Below are 17575 nucleotides of genomic sequence, written 5' to 3' on the forward strand. Positions count from 1 at the left end.
CGAAGTTTAACCATAGATATTGTATTTCTTATGGTCACTTTTTAATTTTTTAAAATTAAAATCTGAAAAGTTGTTTGGCATTGCTAAGATAATAACATTTTTCATGAGTAGTTGAGTTTACCAATTTTTTTTTTAAATCATATTAGGAACGCAACGCTATTCTATATAACTTCAGATGCACCACAACTGCAAGCCAGCAATGTTATTTGACGTATATGTATTTGAAGTCGAAGAATGTTAATTGTAATGACATTAGTTTGACAACATCAGTTCAAATTTATATAAAGATTTAAGACGTTTTAAAACGAATAAAATATTTAAAATTTCATTAAAATTGTTCAAAATTTTTTTTTAAAATGGATAAACAAATAATTCGTTTTGAAACAGAAGTAGATTGTTATGGATTTAGTCTTGAACAATTTAAGCTAGAAGGTATTAAAACTTAGCTAACAGGCACAAAACTAAAAAATAATTTTGTTTTTTAGGTAGAATTCTTGCAAAAAAAACATTAGAAAATTGTATCGATAATTTTAAAAACAAATTGATAGAGAAGTTGGAAAATGCTAATGCCTCACCTGAAACCATTGCTAAATTAAATGAATACCAATTCAATGATTTGTGTATGAAAATTTTTAATAGTTTTGAAGCACAGTTTAAGAATTTCGATGAACTTGTTGAAAGAGCATTTTCATTGTCAGAAAATATGATATATGGTTGCTATGAAAGTTGTTCAAAATTTACTGAAGCAGATGAAGAATTTTTAAAAAATGAAATACAGGAGTGCGAGTTATGGTATATGCAGGTAATCCAATTGATACATGTATACATAATTTATAAGAAAGGTAAAAATAATTATAAAATTTAATTTTAAGAATAAGTATATGTTACTTGCCATGAAGACAGAGTTAGAATCTTATAAAGACCTTGAACCTGTTATTCTTAAGGAAGCACAATTAGTTCAACATTTAGAAAATGTGTTGGAAATATTTCAAAATGATTGTAAATTAAACGATAGTTTAATTGAAACCATAAATGTTTTTAAGTAATTTTGACGAAGTAAAAATATATAAATGGTTATGCGAAAAAAAATACACAAACATAATTTTTCAATACAAAACCTAAATCTTATACTATTGCACAGTATGAATTAAAAAATTTTTAAAGTAGGTATGTAGGTATGATAATTTTTTAATCTTACATCAATTTCGAAAAACATTCATAAATATTCATTTAGCGTAAGTATAAACCACTTATACCGAATTACTTCATTAATACATATTCTATCAAGATCTTAACGTAATTAAGTAATTTTTGTCTACTAATTTGCCCTTTCTGAAGCGTATTACAAAATTTCGAATTATGTATTTTTATTTTTTCATCGTGATTGAAATTTTTAACATTTTGCTATTCAAAATAATTAACTCTAGTTAAAATTGTTTAAAATAACAATATTACAGGAATTCATGTACATGTTCTTGTGCAGTTATTATCATCCTCTTAAACGTAAACATTTACCGAATCTGTCACGTTTCGGACAACCGGTCAAATTTAAAATTCTGTCATCAAGTGCCATTGTCGTACTTTCTGTTTCGTTATTTATTCTATTTGAAGTTGATACAAAACTTGTTATTTGCTTAGATTTCACTTTTTGTTCTTCTATGATTCTGTTTCTTATTTCCTTATATTCATCAGGAAAAAAAATGTCTTTTTCTTTTTTAATTAACTTGATTTTCTTAATAATGCTTTCCTCAGATTGTTCAAAAATATCCTTTTGTTCAATTATGTGTTCACAATTTATTAAATTTATAAAGAAAAGAAGAAAATATAATTTTGATAGAAGTTTAACGGAATTATTCAATACCATTTTTATGATTAATCATTGATGTCTAATAAAATACTAAAAAATTAAATAAAATAACTATAAATGTAAAACATTAATAGTGTAATATGAATGACATCATCGAAAAAACCACAGAACATTGTGCATACACAAAATATGTTAAAAATTTTATCATAACTCATGGGAATAACCAAAAGTAGGAGGATAATAAAAGAGCTTTAAATACGCAATTACATATTTATTTAGTAGAATTTTGAAAGGAAAATAAAAGATTTATGTAGTTGAAATCGAAGAAGTAAAGTAAGAGAATAATCCCTCTTATCTCATGGAATATTAATTTTAGTTCCGTAAGTTTAGTTAAAAATTTTTTTTGGATACGCTTTTGTTCTATGCAAAAATTGATTTTAAAAATGTATTATATTTGTTGCAATTAAGACTTCGGGGCGTAAATTTTGGTGCTTTTTATGTAATTGTAATATAAAAAGCATTATTTAGTATCAATAAAATATTTAGGTAAGTAAACAATAAAGAAAAGAATATAATTCTTAATTAAAAGTCATAAAAAATAAAAGTTGAGAATTATTTTGCTCTTTAATTATTACAAAATAGTACTTTTATGAATGTTACAATTAAAATTGTGGGTTTGTAAAAACAACTACCAATCTTCAATATTTAGATTTTCAACTTCATCATTTATATTAACTTTTTCTTTTGCAACTTTTGGCTTTGCTTTCTTTTCTTTGCCTTTGTTTATTATTTTTTTTGTTTTATTTTTAGTTTTATTAGTTTTTTTATTGTTTTTACTGTTTTCTTTATCATTTCGTTCCACAATATTTTCCTCCTCGCTTTCGCTTTCTTTGCCAAAGAAGTCATCTGAATCACTATCAGAATTTACGTTTAGATCTCCGACATCTTCATTCAATTTTTTCTTTTTTATTACAGGAATATTAAATTCACTTATTTCAGATGTATTTGCGGCTTGCCTTTTTCTTTTAGCTAAATAAGTTTTAGACCAGTTTTTGTAGAACAAGCTTAAAGGAGTGCCTTTATTTCGAATAGTTGACTCCCATGCATTAATTTTTGCTGTTTCACTTAAGTTAAAGTTAACACTCTTCCTTTCACTTTCTATAAATTTCGAATTTTCTTGTATTTTATCCAAAAGTTGCTTTAACTTTCGATTTGTATTACTATCTTTATTATGTTTAATGAATTTTCTTAGTAGCATAACTGATGGTACAATTAAATCAGGATAAGCTATTGAAGCTGACAGATGGTCTAAATATTCGTACGTTAACGAACAAATTTGATCAATTACTTCTTTTTTGAAATTATTATCATTAATTTGACTTTTGCTAACACGAAGTATACATGTAAAATCCAATGCCTTGAAAGACTCACCGGTACTTGATTTTTTGAAAAGATTTCCTTTTAGTATTTCAAAAATAAATGGAAGTATCGGTATAAATACGTTTGCTTGTTTTGACAATATTATGAGAGCTTTAATACAATGAAATCGCAATGGATAAAATTGTATTGTCGGTGTACATTTAATTAAGCCAATTGTTAAATTAACTAAAGGATAAACCAAAGGTTTTAAATCTGGTTGCTCTTCACTAAAACCCAACATTTCTGCCCAAAATTTAATAGAATTAACATATTGCCAATTATAAATTGCTTGATATGATTGCTTCTTTTTCAATATAATAGCATTTCTCAAATGAATTGCCAATTGTCTAATGTAAAGAAAAGCATGCTGGTATGCAAGTTTTGTATCCAATAAAAACAATTCAATCAAAGAACGACGCATAAAATTTATGCCAGCTAAAGTGTTGGGGCTTACAAATTTGCAATTTCTTATATAGGAAATGTACATCGCTTTCAAAACATGATTTAATAAAATTTTCTGCTGACTTCTAGTAATTTTCAAAATACACAAAAATGAGAGCACTCGTACGGGATCTTCTTGTGACGTACTCCATAAATTGATTAAAGTTTTTAGTAATGATTTTGAAACAATTGAGAAGCTTGAAACAAAAGACGACATTTGATGTAAGTGTTTTAGAAGTAATGTAGTCATATACGCATTGGTGGTACGTTCCATTAGGCCAGCTACATTAACAAAATAATGTCTAAGAGAATTTTTTACTTTACGCCATTTATCACTTTTTTGTAAATTTTTGTTAGATTTTTCATTTATATCTAAATATCGATTCATGCTAGGATATAAATGTACAATGCACAATTGAATCGCTGCATTAAATGTAGATGGATTTTCGATTTTGTACATTGACTTTTTTGTTTCATCATCTGAAATACTATTCAAAGCAGCATTAAAGGCTGACATAGCATTTTGTATAAATTTTGCAGTGGGATTGGGTTTCATCAATTCATTTTGCCATTCTTTAATGATTTTCAATGTTATTTTACCAGTATATTCAGCAGGTTTATCTTCTTCATCTTCACTTTCGTCTTCTTCTTCTTCATCACTTGCTACTTCTAGCATAGATGCAGGAATGTGGATATTTTCATCATTATTGGTTTCAGGATTTTCCTCATCATCTGATTCATCTAAATCAAAGTTTAGTAAATTTTTATCCTTCTCATCGGCATCTGATAAATCCAACATTTCTGATTTTTCATCTTGTGGTTTTGTTTTAATTTTTTTTGAATTATTTTTGTGGTTTCTAATCGATTTCTTTTTATTTAACATTATAAAAGCTTTTGCAATTTTCAAACTAGCTCAAATTATATATAAATGAAATTTTAACAATATTTTTATTGCAAATTTAAAATAAAATTTCATACAGCACGTGTATGAAAGTTGAAATGTTTTTGTTTGTTTGGAAAATGACAACTGAGATACGCCACTTGCGGAACATATGGGTACTTCTAAAAAATGTTGCCAGCTTCTAAATATTCGTAGGGTTTCCGTTGTTTAAATCAGAGATCACTTAATGGATTTTGGGGAATCCGGGTGATAGTTATAGCTTACCGCTGGTTATTCTTATAATATCTTGTAAAAAAATAATGATTCAAAAGCTTCAAGGGCTTGAAACTCAACAGTCTGTTCGTGTATCTGCCTTTTTTCCTCACTTTTTATTTAGTTTCAAATCAGAATTCTTAGTATTTTCCAATTGATGTAACACTTTTCCAATAAGATTACTAATTTTTTCCATTGGATTTTTGCATTTTTTTTCAAATTATCGACTGAACATCTCACTTTCAAAAACAAAGTGGATAAATTTCGTATGCATTTTAGAAAACCAGATACGCAATACCAAATAATTCTCACTCGAAAATTACATTATATAAGTATATGATAGTTACTCACTTTCTTCTCAATTTCCGAGCAAAATACCGAGATGACGATCAGGCTCTAAAATTTGTCCAAAAAACGTATAATGTCAATGTCACTTCATTTTGACAGTTCGATTACGAATTTTGACATTCTTGATAATGATTAAAGCACATGAAAATTTATAAACAAAATAATGAACTTTTCCATTAGTTTCTAAATCAAATCCTGCTTTTAATTTAAATATGACTTCAAGATTAATTGTGAAAAATTTGCCGAAAAATGTAATTTGTTGGTTTATAATGTTCAATTAATTCTTAACATTATTTCGTTTTAGATTACTGAAACTAAACTTAAGGAAATTTTTGAAGAAAAAGGCTCCATTACTGATATACAGTTGAAGTATACTAAAGATGGAGTTTTTAGGCAATTTGCTTTTATTGGGTATGAAAATGAGGAAGATGCGAACGCCGCTTTAAAGTATTTCAATAATATTTTCATACAAACTGCAAAAATAAAAGTAGAACCTTGCGCTGCGTTGGGTAGCGAACAGAAACCAAAATCATGGAGCAAACATGCTGTGGACAGTAATACTTATCGTAAACTACACGGGATCGATGAATTAGAACGTGCTGAAAAGAAAAAGCAGCAATCGGAAGTTAATACTAAAAAAAAAAATAAAATTGATGAAATTGTGGGTGAGTATAAGGATGACCCAGAATTTCAGGAGTTTATGAAAGTACATGATAAAAATCGTAACTTGTGGCAAAATGATGATGACATCTTTAAAGAAATCGATAGTAAAGTTCGTGTAGAATCTAAGGGAAAGAAAGGTAACAATAATGACTCTGGTTTACTTAAAGAAAATAATATCTCAGAAAATGAAAATTATGAAAATAACAAGAGCTGGAAAGAGGATCCCAATTTGAGTTCAACAAATGAAAGTGAGAATGAAGAATCTGAAGAAAGAAATCAGTCAAAATTGGCTCTACAAAATGAAGTAAGTGATCTGGATTACATGAAATCCCTTATGAAAAAAGATCATGTCACAAAAACTGAAAAGAAGCAATCTTTGAAAGAATCTAAAAAATCAGTAGATTTATTTACAATCAAAATTCGGAATATTCCTTTAGCAATAAAAAAGAAAGATATTTTGAAATTTTTTCAACCTCTAAAACCTTTTTCTGTTAGAATCCCTATTAATTCCCGAGGTTTCTGTTATGTTGGTTTCAAACAAGAAAAGGATTTTAAAAAGGCAATGCTAAAAGATAAAAGCTTCATTAAAGGAAAACAAGTATATTTTGTTAATTTTACAGAAAGAAATAAAATTACGAAAGATAAAAAAGAACAATGCAGTAGTAACAAGGTTTTAGATACAACTGGTAAATGGGCTAAACAAGAAGGAAATCTGGAAAATGAAGAGGATATATCCGAATCTGGAAAAATTTTTTTTAGAAACCTGTCGTATACAATTTCTGAAGATGATATTCAAAATTTGTTTAGTAAATATGGGCCTATTGCGGAAATAAGCTTACCAATAGATCCTATCACTAGGAAAATAAAAGGTTTTGGAACGGTGACTTATGTGATGCCAGAACATGCTGTTTTGGCTTTTAACGAATTAGATGGAACAACTTTTCATGGCAGATTATTGCACTTGATTCCGGGGAAAGCAAACGATAATATGGAAGATCACGAAAATACAGAAAACTTATCATTTAAAGAGAAGAAAGCTTTAAAATTAAAAAAGTCTGCCGGGCAAAATCATAATTGGAATATTTTATTTATGGGGTCTAACGCTGTTGCTGATATTTTAGCCAAACAATTTGAAACAACTAAAGAAACCGTAATATTTTAATAATATATTTTTTTGCATATATGGCTTATGATAATCTATTTTCAGATTTTGGATGCTAACACTGGAGGTTCCAGTGCTGCTGTAAGATTAGCGCTTGGTGAAACTCAAATTGTTTTAGAAATGAAAAAGTTTCTTGAAGATAATAGTGTTCAATTAGATGCGTTTGAAACAACAAATAAAAAACGATCTAAAACAGTTATATTAGCGAAAAATTTACCCGCTGGTACAACTACCGATGAATTAAATCCATTATTTTCAAAATTTGGGCTTATAGGAAGAATTGTTTTACCTCCAAGTGGTGTAACTGCAATCATTGAATATTTAGATCCTTCTGAGGCAAAAAAGGCTTTCTATAAATTAGCTTACAGTAAATTTAAACATTTACCTTTGTATTTGGAATGGGCTCCAGAAAATACATTTAAGGATTCAAAAGGTAATGAAAAGTTAATTCAAGAAGTTGAAAATAAGAAAAAATCTGAGAACGGAGATGAAAATGAAAACCAAGAAAAAGAAGAACTTCAATCTTCCGTGCTGGAAAAGGAAAATATTGAAAATGTTTCTGAAGTAATCGAAGATGACAATGACAATGATGAACCAGAACCGGGAACGACATTATTTTTGAGAAATTTGAACTTTGGTACAAGAGAAGATACAGTAAAAAACCATTTCAAACATTTGGGTCCAATACATCTGGCTCAAGTAGCCATGCGAAAGGATCCAAAAAATCCAAAAAATATTACTTCTCTAGGTTACGGATTTATTCAATTCAAAAAGAGATCTACAGCTGAATTAGCACTTAAAGAAATGCAATTTACTAATATTGAAGGTAACAGAGTGGAACTAAAACGTAGTGATAGAACATTAAAGTAAGTTAGTTCTACAAAACTTCGCAATAATTGTAACAATTGGTTAATTTAAATAACTTTTTTTGATTCGTTAGAATTGATCCAAAAGCTGCGAAGAAAAAAGCTCAGAAACTTGAACAAACTGGGTCAAAAATTTTAATTAGAAACATTCCCTTTCAAGCGAAAACTAAAGAAATTTTTGAAATATTCAAGTAAGTTTATTAAGCTTGTTTGTTTCATCATATAATCATTAGTTTTGTAATTATCTTTATATCTTTATATTATCTGGTTACTTATTTTAGGGCATTTGGTGAATTACGTTCTGTGAGATTACCAAAAAAAACAACACCTGGGGAGCAATCGCTTCGTGGTTTTGGTTTCGTAGATTATTTGAGTAAAAGTGATGCAAAAAAAGCTTTTGAAACTTTAAGTGGTAGTACTCACTTGTACGGTAGAAGACTAGTTTTGGAATGGGCAAAGAATGACGAGAATGATGTAACAGAATTGAGAAAAAGAACGGCTGAATCTTTTAAAGATGGTACAAGTAAAAAATTGAAAAATTCAAACAAAGCAGTTTTCGACACCTCAAATATAGATGAAGTTTTTAATGAAAATGACGAAATGAGTTAACAAAAATAATTTATGAAATTGTTAATAAATTTGATCAAAGTTAATAATATTTTTATATTTATTATTTATTATTGGTTTTGTTTTTCGTATTCGCTTTTCCATTCTTGACTTATACCGGGTGTAGTATACCTTATGCATAATATATATGTATGTATAATATATGTACATAGATAAGTGTATCGCACTCAGGTAGAACACTGATCAAATCTACGGGTGTTTTTATATAATTGTTTTGGTTTTATTCTTTCTCTCATTGATTTTCGTAACAAATCTAGAAAACCGGTTTCTTATTAGTATTTATTCCTTCAATTTAAGAAATATATCTTTATATATGTATATATATATTTATGTAAATACCATGCGTATACACATATTAAGATTTTTTCTTTCATATTTTAATTCTATAGTAACAATTTGTTTTGGCACACTAAATAATGTAGGTACATAGTCAAATGTTTATATTCTATTTCCGTCTTTTCAGAATATAAACTTAATATTTTATAATAAAATATACAAAAGTATTAATCAGTTCGAAATGACTCTGTATTTCGATTCAAGAGTTCAATTTTTTGATAGTGATGCAGTTAGTACTGTTGGAAGATGGCACCCAAATGAACCAATTTTTGCTATAGCTTCTTTTAGTCAAGATCGTGGAGGTTCAGTCACAATTTTTGATGACTCTGTAAGAAAAATTTCATTGTAAATTCATAAAAATATTTATGCATATTAATTAATGAAAATATATTCTTAAGTGTTCACATTTTATAGTTTTGTATTAATTTTTTAAGGGTGAACCATTAAATGAAGTTACCTATCCAGTTCATCAAGTTTCTCAAGCTACTGCTTTGGCATGGCACCCAGATAATCGACTTTTAGTTGCCGGTTGGGAGAGTGGTGAAATTCATTGTTGGTTTGAAGGAAACCGCGAATTTTCAAGTGTTCAAGGACCGCACAAAGTTCCCATTATTTTAATGGAATTTAGTGAAAAAGGTGGAAGAATGGTTACAGCCGATTCGGTAACGTTTATTATACATTTATGACGTGTGACTTTTGAAATTTATATAATGCTCCTTTGTTGTAGATGGGATTATTAACTGGTTGGCGTTGTGATGGTCAGTACCAGTTTTTAACTATGTTCTCACATGATTTAAAGGATTCTTTGTTACACATAACATTTCGTAGGACGGTAGAGAGCCCTCTTAGGACAGAATTAACTAATTTGGCAAAAGCTGCTGTAGGTTAGTTACTTTTTGTGAATTTTTAGTGAAAATAAAATGTAGGGACTTACATATACACATATGTAAGTGTATTATGTTGGTAACTATGTATATACATACTTAATTATGTACATACATATGTTTGTATATACATATGTATATTTGTTCATAAATTTCCAAACAATATTTATAACACTGTGCAATATTTTCATGCTCATACACACGTAGCTGGTGATGAAGATGCGCTAGATATTTTGACTAATTGGAGACCTAGAACAGCTGCAAGAAATTTAACACATTCCGGTGTAAAAGATAATCATAGTTTTTATGTTGGAACAAGAGCAGGGATAGTCCTTTATTTTAATCAAGCTGGCATATGCACCGAAGCTTTAAAAAACAAATCGTCTCCTATAACGCAAATTTTATGGCATCCAAAAAGGTATTAAAATTACAAATATTGGCAACTTAGGCAACTGAAATGCAATGCAAATCATGGCAATTGAAATGCAAATCAATAGTGGTTTCACGTTCATTTTGGTATCAAATTATTAGTGATTTTGGTTCATTTCGGTTTTTCTGATTCGCTTTCAACACCGAGTTTCTTATACTTAACTATGCCGTAAATTTAAACCGTATAATAACTTAATACTTATATTGCAAAAATAGTATTAGATCAAATTTATATTCAAATGTTTGTATACATATACATACATACATAAATACATATCTATAATTCTAGGGATGCTATAGTTTGTCTAATGGAGGATATGACAGTTGCTCATTATTTATCAGAATCATCCGGTTCATTAACAGAATTAGATCGGGTAAAATTAAGTGGAAAAATACCTGGTAATAATGGAGAAATTTCATGGGCAGCGAACTCTTTAGCGATAATTACAGGTAATTTGAAACTTTAATTTTTAATTATGCATATGTAAATAACAAAAAACAAAAACTATTTTATCGTTATTTATGTATTCATACTTATGTATATTAATAAATAAATTCTATATTTTAGGTGATTTCACTGTTCGCATATGGGACATTGATACTAGCGATAATTTTTTATTACCTATGAATTTACCAAGTGTTGAAGGTAAAATTATTCTTAGAGTTTTTTGGTCTTACTTTGAATTGAAAGTTTAATAACTTTCTTGTTAAGAAGTTCCATATATACCTTACATATTATATATGACACTGTTTATACAAGCCGCATAAAATAAGCGAATTTTAAAGTGTATGCGTTAATCAATATTGATACTTTAAAAAAAACTTAAAAAGATTTAACATTTAATTTTTTTATTTTCTTGTTTTTTTCTATTTTGAAGATACAAAACCATTATCTGATTCAATTTTACCAGAAGGAACAAATAAAAATGGAATTTATAGTAATTCTGGAATATTACAATATACAACAAATACATCAGTTAGCCATAATACAAAAACAACAAATGAAGTATTTACGTGTATTGCTTATTGTCCAGATAATCAAACTTTATGTGCTGGAACCAATCAAGGAAATTTATATACATGGAAACGTACATCAAGTGTAGCAACAGTAGTAACATCTAGTAATTATTCAAGTGATATGCCTGAAACAACTTGGCAATTAAACAATATTTCAGCAGTAAGAGGTGCTATCAAACAATGTTATTGGGGTATAAATGAAATAATGAAACCATGTATATTAGTTAATTGTGTTTCAAATGTTTATGTACTTAAGGTAAGAAAATATAAATTATATTATAGACATATATACATACATACATATATAATATGCTCTTTTGTATTCTTAAACGGATTCCAAATTAATTTTAAAGCAATATAAAAATTTAACTAAAAAAGAAAATTGTCAATTAACTTTAATTTTATATTTAAATAACAAAACAAATTTAAGGTTTTTGATATTTTATTAAAATTCTTTCTATGTATTTAGGATTAAAGTTTTAAATTTTATTTTTTTTAGGAAAATATTTTATTATTTATTAAATAATTTTTAAATTATATTATTTATTTGTTATATATAGGAACAACCTTTATTATCATGCTATCGACGAAATATTTGGGCTGTACAAAGAAGTGCTAATCAAGTGTATGTTGAACATTCAATTGGAAAAACAACAACAGTTCATGCTGATATTTCAATAACAAATTTAGCTTTAACAGAATTAAATTTAATATTAAGTAATGGTAAAACAATTGTCGTTTATCGTATAAATAAGGATGATGATTTAGTATTAGGAACAACAGCAGTAATTGGACCCGGTGGAACAATAACTTCAACATCTACAATTGAAAATGATAAAATTTTATCAATTAAACAAATGCAAACATTTCAATGCGAATGTTTAGATGTACATATACATCAGCAAAGTAGTCAAATATATTGTTTAACAAGTCGTGATATAAAAATTTATTCATTGGGTGGTGTTGTTTTAAAGGAAATACAATCAAATGATAATGAAGGTAAAAATTAACAAGTAAAATAGATTTAAATAAATAAATTAATTGTGATGGTATTTAATAAATATAATGAGAAAAATTCTAATAATTTATGTGCACATTTGAATACTAGCTTAAAATTCTTAATAATTTATGATTAATAATTTTTTGAATTATCATATTTTAGGTCTTATACATAGTTTACCTTTATTGTGTCTCAAATCATTTAACAATTTTTTAAAATATATTTCTATATTATGCATCCTATGTTAAATTGACAGAGCAATGAATTATTTTTAGATCACATAAAATTACATATAAGAGGCGAAGTTTAAAATATTAGATGAGTGGTAATAATTAAAATTAGTTTATTTTTATGCTGTTAAGTTGTTTGGCATTATTGTGAATCCCAGTTATGAATTGCTGCACTTTAGAGTGAAATAAATTTAGTTTATTTTGTAAGTTAGTATTAAGGTTACTAGATTTATAAGCTTTTAAATTTTTTTATTCTATCATAATTAATGGTTCAACATAATCAATTAATTGAACAATCTTGTTTAACATAAATAATTGTAAATTGCATTTCTTATATAACAATAATTATTACAATACGTTAAAAAAATTATTCAAGTATCCTTAAATTATTTAGACTATTTTCCTATATGGAAAATGGAAGACGATATTATTTTTTCTGGTATCCAAAATTTATTTAGTTTTATAGTTATTTACTTGTAGAAATGTTATATAAAGTTTTAATTTCATCTAAAAATAATACTCATAATAATATATATAAATATATACTATTCTTATATACAAATAATATACATACATATATGTGTATACATGTGCAACAATATTCTCATAGGGTCATTTTCATATCCTTAAGTCTTCCAATAATTACTTTTTTATATATTTCATAATATGATGTTACATGAATTCGCTTTGAAGCGTTTTCTACACACAACAATTATTTTTAATTTTGCAATAGTGAAACAAGTCCCAAGGCAATAAGTTTCATTTGAATTCTTAATTTACTATAAATATTTGGCTGCAATATTGATCCGTTGTGCTAATATAAAAAATTATTATAATGTAGCTAAAATATAAGAAATATACATATATGGGAAAATAAATTTTATAAAAAGTTATTGCAAAACTTACATTAACTGCAATTGAAATTTTTTTAAAAATTTTGTACATCTTCCATTCAATTTCAAATTTATTGCAAATTTTGCAAAATGTAAAAGAAGAACAAAGTGATTTTAGCGTCTTTTAAATATTGGCACCTTTACTGTTTCTCCTTAATTAAGTAAAAACTATATTGTGCACACTGTCGGAGTTGAATTACTTGTGAAAGAAATAATATATATGTAGATGATGTTAGATTCAACTAAGTGTTTTACTAGTAGATTAAACTTACGTATTCTATTTAAAATGTATATTAAATATTAATTAACTTATACAATAAAATACTTCCCATTATTTAAATGCTATTTGAATTTTTAGATTTAGAACTAATATACATTTTCATTTTTTCATTTACAGGAAAAGTTATTGGTTGTGATATTACCAGTCATTATTTAACGATTTTCACAATGAATGGTTATATAAAACTATTTGATATTTCAAGGCATGAACCAAAACAAATGATTAATCCAAAAAGTGGTTATGATTTATTTGAAAGTTTTGGTGAATTTATTTTAGCAAAATGTAATTCAAATGGTAGTCAATTGGCATTGATAATTGCAAATGAAAGTTTAATGCCTGATGGTAAAATATATTGTTGGGATTTTGAACGTGATATTATACGATCATATGATTTTTTAAAAGATTCTAATAATAATGATAAAAATATTGATGAAAATAATAGTGACAATAATGATAAAATAAGAATGCTACAACAAAATTCTAATGATAATAATTTAAATAATAGTAACAATAAATGGATAGCAAGGTAAATATTAAATATAAAAATTCAATTCAAATTTGTATATTGAGAGCTTATACTTAGTTTAATTTTATTTAATACTAAAAATTTTAAAAATCCACTTATTAATAAACCAATAACATCCGTAAGCAAATCTCTTACAAATATTTAATTTATTTAAATTTGTTATTTAATAATAGGTTACCAATTAATTTTTATTGGGATACCGATGATAATCGATTATTAGCTATAGAAGCACGTTCAATTCATCATCAACAATCTCAATCAAAAAAATTTAATGGTGCATTAATAAATAAAGATGAATCTAATAAAAAATTAGAAAATTATATAAAAGATACAAAAATTTCAACAATGAAAACAGAAGAACGTGGTGAAAATTTAAATGGTACTATTAATAATCATATTGGAGCAATTGGTGGTACAAATGAAATATCAGGATTAATTACAGATACACAAACATTTGTTATGTTTACAACTGAAAAATGTTTTATTAAATTATTAGAAATTATTAATTTGCCGCCAGGAGAACAATTGGTTAATCTTTGTACACCGAATGTGGTAATGTTTACTATTTAAAAACTATAATTGCTTATAAAAATTTTTATTAAATTATAAAAATTTTTAAATTTTAGATTACATTAAATATTAGTATTATAAATCAAATAACATTACGAGATTTTAAAGGTTTAGAAAATTGTGATGAAAATACTCGAAAAATGGTACTGGATTTTAGTTTAAATGTTGCTCTAGGGAATATGGATATGGCATTTCGGTGCGTATACAGAAAATATACACAAATATTATTCATATTGATCTTTTAGAAAAGATTTAAATTTTTTTTTGCTTTATGTGCTCATATTGTGTGTATGTGTACTTTATATGTACAATTTTGTATTATTAACAACAAAATTTCGGATCTAAGTTCTTTTTAAAATCAAATTTTAGTTATTTTTATTTACACAAAAAAAATTCTTTTTGTTTATTTTCATATGTAGATGCATCCGGTCAATACAATCGGAAGTTGTATGGAAAAATTTAGCAAGAATGTGTGTACAAACCGGACGTTTAGATGTGGCAAAAGTATGTCTGGGACATTTAAAAAAATCACAAAGCGTTAGAGCATTACGTCAAGCAATGGAAGATGATACATTAGAGAAGGATGCTAAAACAGCTGTATTAGCTATTGAATTAGGTATGATTGATGAAGCACAAACTTTATACCGGAAATGTGGACGATTTGATTTGTTAAATAAATTGCTACAAGCATGTGGAAAAATTGATGAGGTAAAAAATTTTTGCTTTTTTTTTCGAATTTTTTTCTGAATTAAGGCATTTATATATACGTTAATAGTAAAATGAAAAGCTTGTACACATGTTTTTTTAATTCAACAATTTTTTTCTTCTATACATTCTATAGAATTAAATATTTTGAATATAGTTTTCAAAATGTTCTTTATATCGGCATAATAAAATCATACTATTGCATAGTTATTTTGTATTGAATGAATTTTTTGAATTTTCATTTAGGCTCTTCAAATTGCTGAACAAGGTGATAGAGTTCATTTAAAAAATACTTATTTTAAAAAAGCTGAAATATTACGTGATAAAGGAGATATCAAAGGTGCACTAGAATATTATGAAAAGACTCAAAATAAAGTACAAAATGTTACTCATTGTTTATTGGATGATCCAGCAACATTAAAAGTATGTTAAAAAATTCAAAATATGAAACTTATATCAGAGCATTCAGTATGAGTGATTTGAATTAATGAATTTATTTTAATTTTAGAAATATATGCAAAATACAAAGGATCCGGAAATGTTAAAATGGTGGGGACAATATATTGAAAGTACTGGTGATATGGATTCTGCATTTAAAGTCTATCAAAAAGCAGAAGATTGGTTTTCACAGGTAATTAATAAATGCAGTTGTTACTTTAAATAACAATGATAAATTAGTAAATTTTAAAATTTTGTTTTATTAGGTAAAAATTTTATGTTTTCTTGGTCAATTATCGAAAGCTGATTCAATTGCCCGTCAATCTGGTGATCGTGCAGCATGTTATCATTTAGCACGTCACTATGAAAATATTGGAAAATATCAAGAAGCTATACATTTTTACACAAGAGCTCAAACATATAGTAATGCTGTACGTATTTGTAAAGAAAATGATTTTCAAGATGAATTATGGACAGTTGCTAATTCAGCAAGATCACGTGATAAAGCGATTGCTGCTGCTTACTTTGAAGAATGTGGTGTTTATAAAAAAGCTGTTGAATTATATCATCGTGCAGGAATGTTACATAAAGCAGTAGAAATGGCATTTGCATCAAAACAACCAGAAACCTTGCAAGTAATTGCATCTGAATTAACAGCTGATTCTGATCCAGAATTAGTAAATCGATGTGCAGAATTTTTCATAAGTATTGAACAAGCACCAAAAGCTGTACAATTATTAGCAAAATCAAAACAATTTGAACGTGCTATAAAAATATGTAATGATTTTGGTGTACCCATGACTGAAAGTTTATCAGAATTATTAACACCAAATAAAGATGAAATTGAAGAAAGTTTAAGACAACATTTATTATTACAAATTGGTGAATTATTGCAAATTCAAGGTGATTATCATACAGCAACAAAAAAATTTACTCAAGCTGGTGATAAAGTTCGTGCAATGAAAAGTTTATTAAAATCTGGCGATACAGAAAAAATAATATTTTTTGCTGGTATGTCAAGACAACGTGAAGTTTATATAATGGCTGCTAATTATTTACAAGCATTAAATTGGCAAAATGATCCAAAAATATTAAAAAATATTGTAACATTTTATTCTAAAGGACAAGCATATGATTCATTAGCTAATTTTTATGCGACATGTGCTCAAGTTGAAATCGATGAATTTCGTGATTATGAAAAAGCTTTAAAAGCAATGCAAGAAGCTGCAAAATGTTTGAGTAAAGTTGCAAATACACAACGTGCTGCAGATAATTTACAAAATACAATTGTTGAAGTTAAAAATGTATTAAGTATTCAAGAAGCATTAGAATCCGGTGATAATCAATCAGTGATTGCCGGTTGTCGCAATATGTTAGGTGAGATGAATAATAAGATCTATAATAATAGTATAATAATTTTATTTTAAAATTTGAATAGTGAAACCAGAACGACCACCAATACGTCAATCAGATATATTAGCAATGTTAGTACAAGCACTTGCTTATTCAAAATTATATGTTGAAGCAGTTGGTGCATTAAGAGAATTAGCATTAAAGGATCCTGCCTGGAGTAGTCGAGGTTTATTAGATAAACAATTGGTACAAAAAATTGCAAAAGAATGTGACATGGATTTTGAAGCTATTTGGGCATCAGGTTATAGACATTTACAAACTGATGAAGATCAAAATCCAGAAAATTTAAATGATGCAGAAGAAATACAAGAGCACATCGAGTAAAATATTTTTAGAATTATAATATGCAAAATATTCAAGTCATAAAA

At 26.8% G+C, this 17575-nt stretch overlaps 4 protein-coding genes across 4 annotated transcripts; 3 read left to right on the forward strand and 1 right to left on the reverse strand.

Annotated features, from left to right (window-relative positions):
- The first annotated feature begins 298 nt into the window (after window positions 1-298).
- Window positions 299-1051, forward strand: LOC129613281 (uncharacterized). The gene is made up of 3 exons (XM_055527280.1): window positions 299-432; window positions 486-802; window positions 873-1051. The coding sequence occupies exons 1-3, from the start codon at window positions 357-359 to the stop codon at window positions 1044-1046; spliced, it is 567 nt and encodes a 188-aa protein (XP_055383255.1). The 5' UTR covers window positions 299-356; the 3' UTR covers window positions 1047-1051.
- A 1355-nt stretch (window positions 1052-2406) lies between these two features.
- Window positions 2407-4648, reverse strand: LOC129613280 (nucleolar complex protein 2 homolog). Its single transcript, XM_055527279.1, has one exon. The coding sequence runs from the start codon at window positions 4548-4550 to the stop codon at window positions 2496-2498; it is 2055 nt and encodes a 684-aa protein (XP_055383254.1). The 5' UTR covers window positions 4551-4648; the 3' UTR covers window positions 2407-2495.
- A 631-nt stretch (window positions 4649-5279) lies between these two features.
- LOC129613159 (probable RNA-binding protein 19) lies at window positions 5280-8502 on the forward strand. The gene is made up of 5 exons (XM_055527116.1): window positions 5280-5419; window positions 5473-6981; window positions 7039-7859; window positions 7934-8050; window positions 8141-8502. Exons 1-5 carry the CDS (start codon window positions 5381-5383, stop codon window positions 8466-8468), a joined length of 2814 nt encoding a protein of 937 aa, XP_055383091.1. The 5' UTR covers window positions 5280-5380; the 3' UTR covers window positions 8469-8502.
- A 423-nt stretch (window positions 8503-8925) lies between these two features.
- LOC129613313 (intraflagellar transport protein 140 homolog) lies at window positions 8926-17531 on the forward strand. Its single transcript, XM_055527313.1, has 16 exons — window positions 8926-9150; window positions 9257-9484; window positions 9550-9706; window positions 9914-10124; window positions 10425-10585; window positions 10704-10781; window positions 11014-11408; window positions 11713-12151; window positions 13673-13976; window positions 14246-14633; window positions 14708-14847; window positions 15071-15359; window positions 15603-15779; window positions 15865-15987; window positions 16061-17171; window positions 17233-17531. Exons 1-16 carry the CDS (start codon window positions 9004-9006, stop codon window positions 17529-17531), a joined length of 4647 nt encoding a protein of 1548 aa, XP_055383288.1. The 5' UTR covers window positions 8926-9003.
- The last annotated feature ends 44 nt before the right edge of the window (window positions 17532-17575 follow it).

The sequence above is a fragment of the Condylostylus longicornis genome, unplaced genomic scaffold (assembly GCF_029603195.1).
Source record: "Condylostylus longicornis isolate FDR11 unplaced genomic scaffold, ASM2960319v2 ptg000081l, whole genome shotgun sequence".
NCBI classification, from domain to species: Eukaryota; Metazoa; Arthropoda; class Insecta; order Diptera; family Dolichopodidae; genus Condylostylus; species Condylostylus longicornis.

Coding starts and splice junctions, on each gene's coding strand:
- LOC129613281 (XM_055527280.1), top strand. CDS start 357: ATGGATAAACAAATAATTCGTTTTGAAACAGAAGTAGATTGTTATGGA. Junction 433..485: donor TGAACAATTTAAGCTAGAAG/GTATTAAAACTT, acceptor TTTGTTTTTTAG/GTAGAATTCTTGCAAAAAAA. Junction 803..872: donor GCGAGTTATGGTATATGCAG/GTAATCCAATTG, acceptor TTTAATTTTAAG/AATAAGTATATGTTACTTGC.
- LOC129613313 (XM_055527313.1), top strand. CDS start 9,004: ATGACTCTGTATTTCGATTCAAGAGTTCAATTTTTTGATAGTGATGCA. Junction 10,586..10,703: donor CTCTTTAGCGATAATTACAG/GTAATTTGAAAC, acceptor TCTATATTTTAG/GTGATTTCACTGTTCGCATA. Junction 15,988..16,060: donor CAGAAGATTGGTTTTCACAG/GTAATTAATAAA, acceptor TTGTTTTATTAG/GTAAAAATTTTATGTTTTCT.
- LOC129613159 (XM_055527116.1), top strand. CDS start 5,381: ATGACTTCAAGATTAATTGTGAAAAATTTGCCGAAAAAT. Junction 5,420..5,472: donor TGAAAAATTTGCCGAAAAAT/GTAATTTGTTGG, acceptor ATTTCGTTTTAG/ATTACTGAAACTAAACTTAA. Junction 6,982..7,038: donor TTGAAACAACTAAAGAAACC/GTAATATTTTAA, acceptor ATCTATTTTCAG/ATTTTGGATGCTAACACTGG.
- LOC129613280 (XM_055527279.1), bottom strand. CDS start 4,550: ATGTTAAATAAAAAGAAATCGATTAGAAACCACAAAAATAATTCAAAA.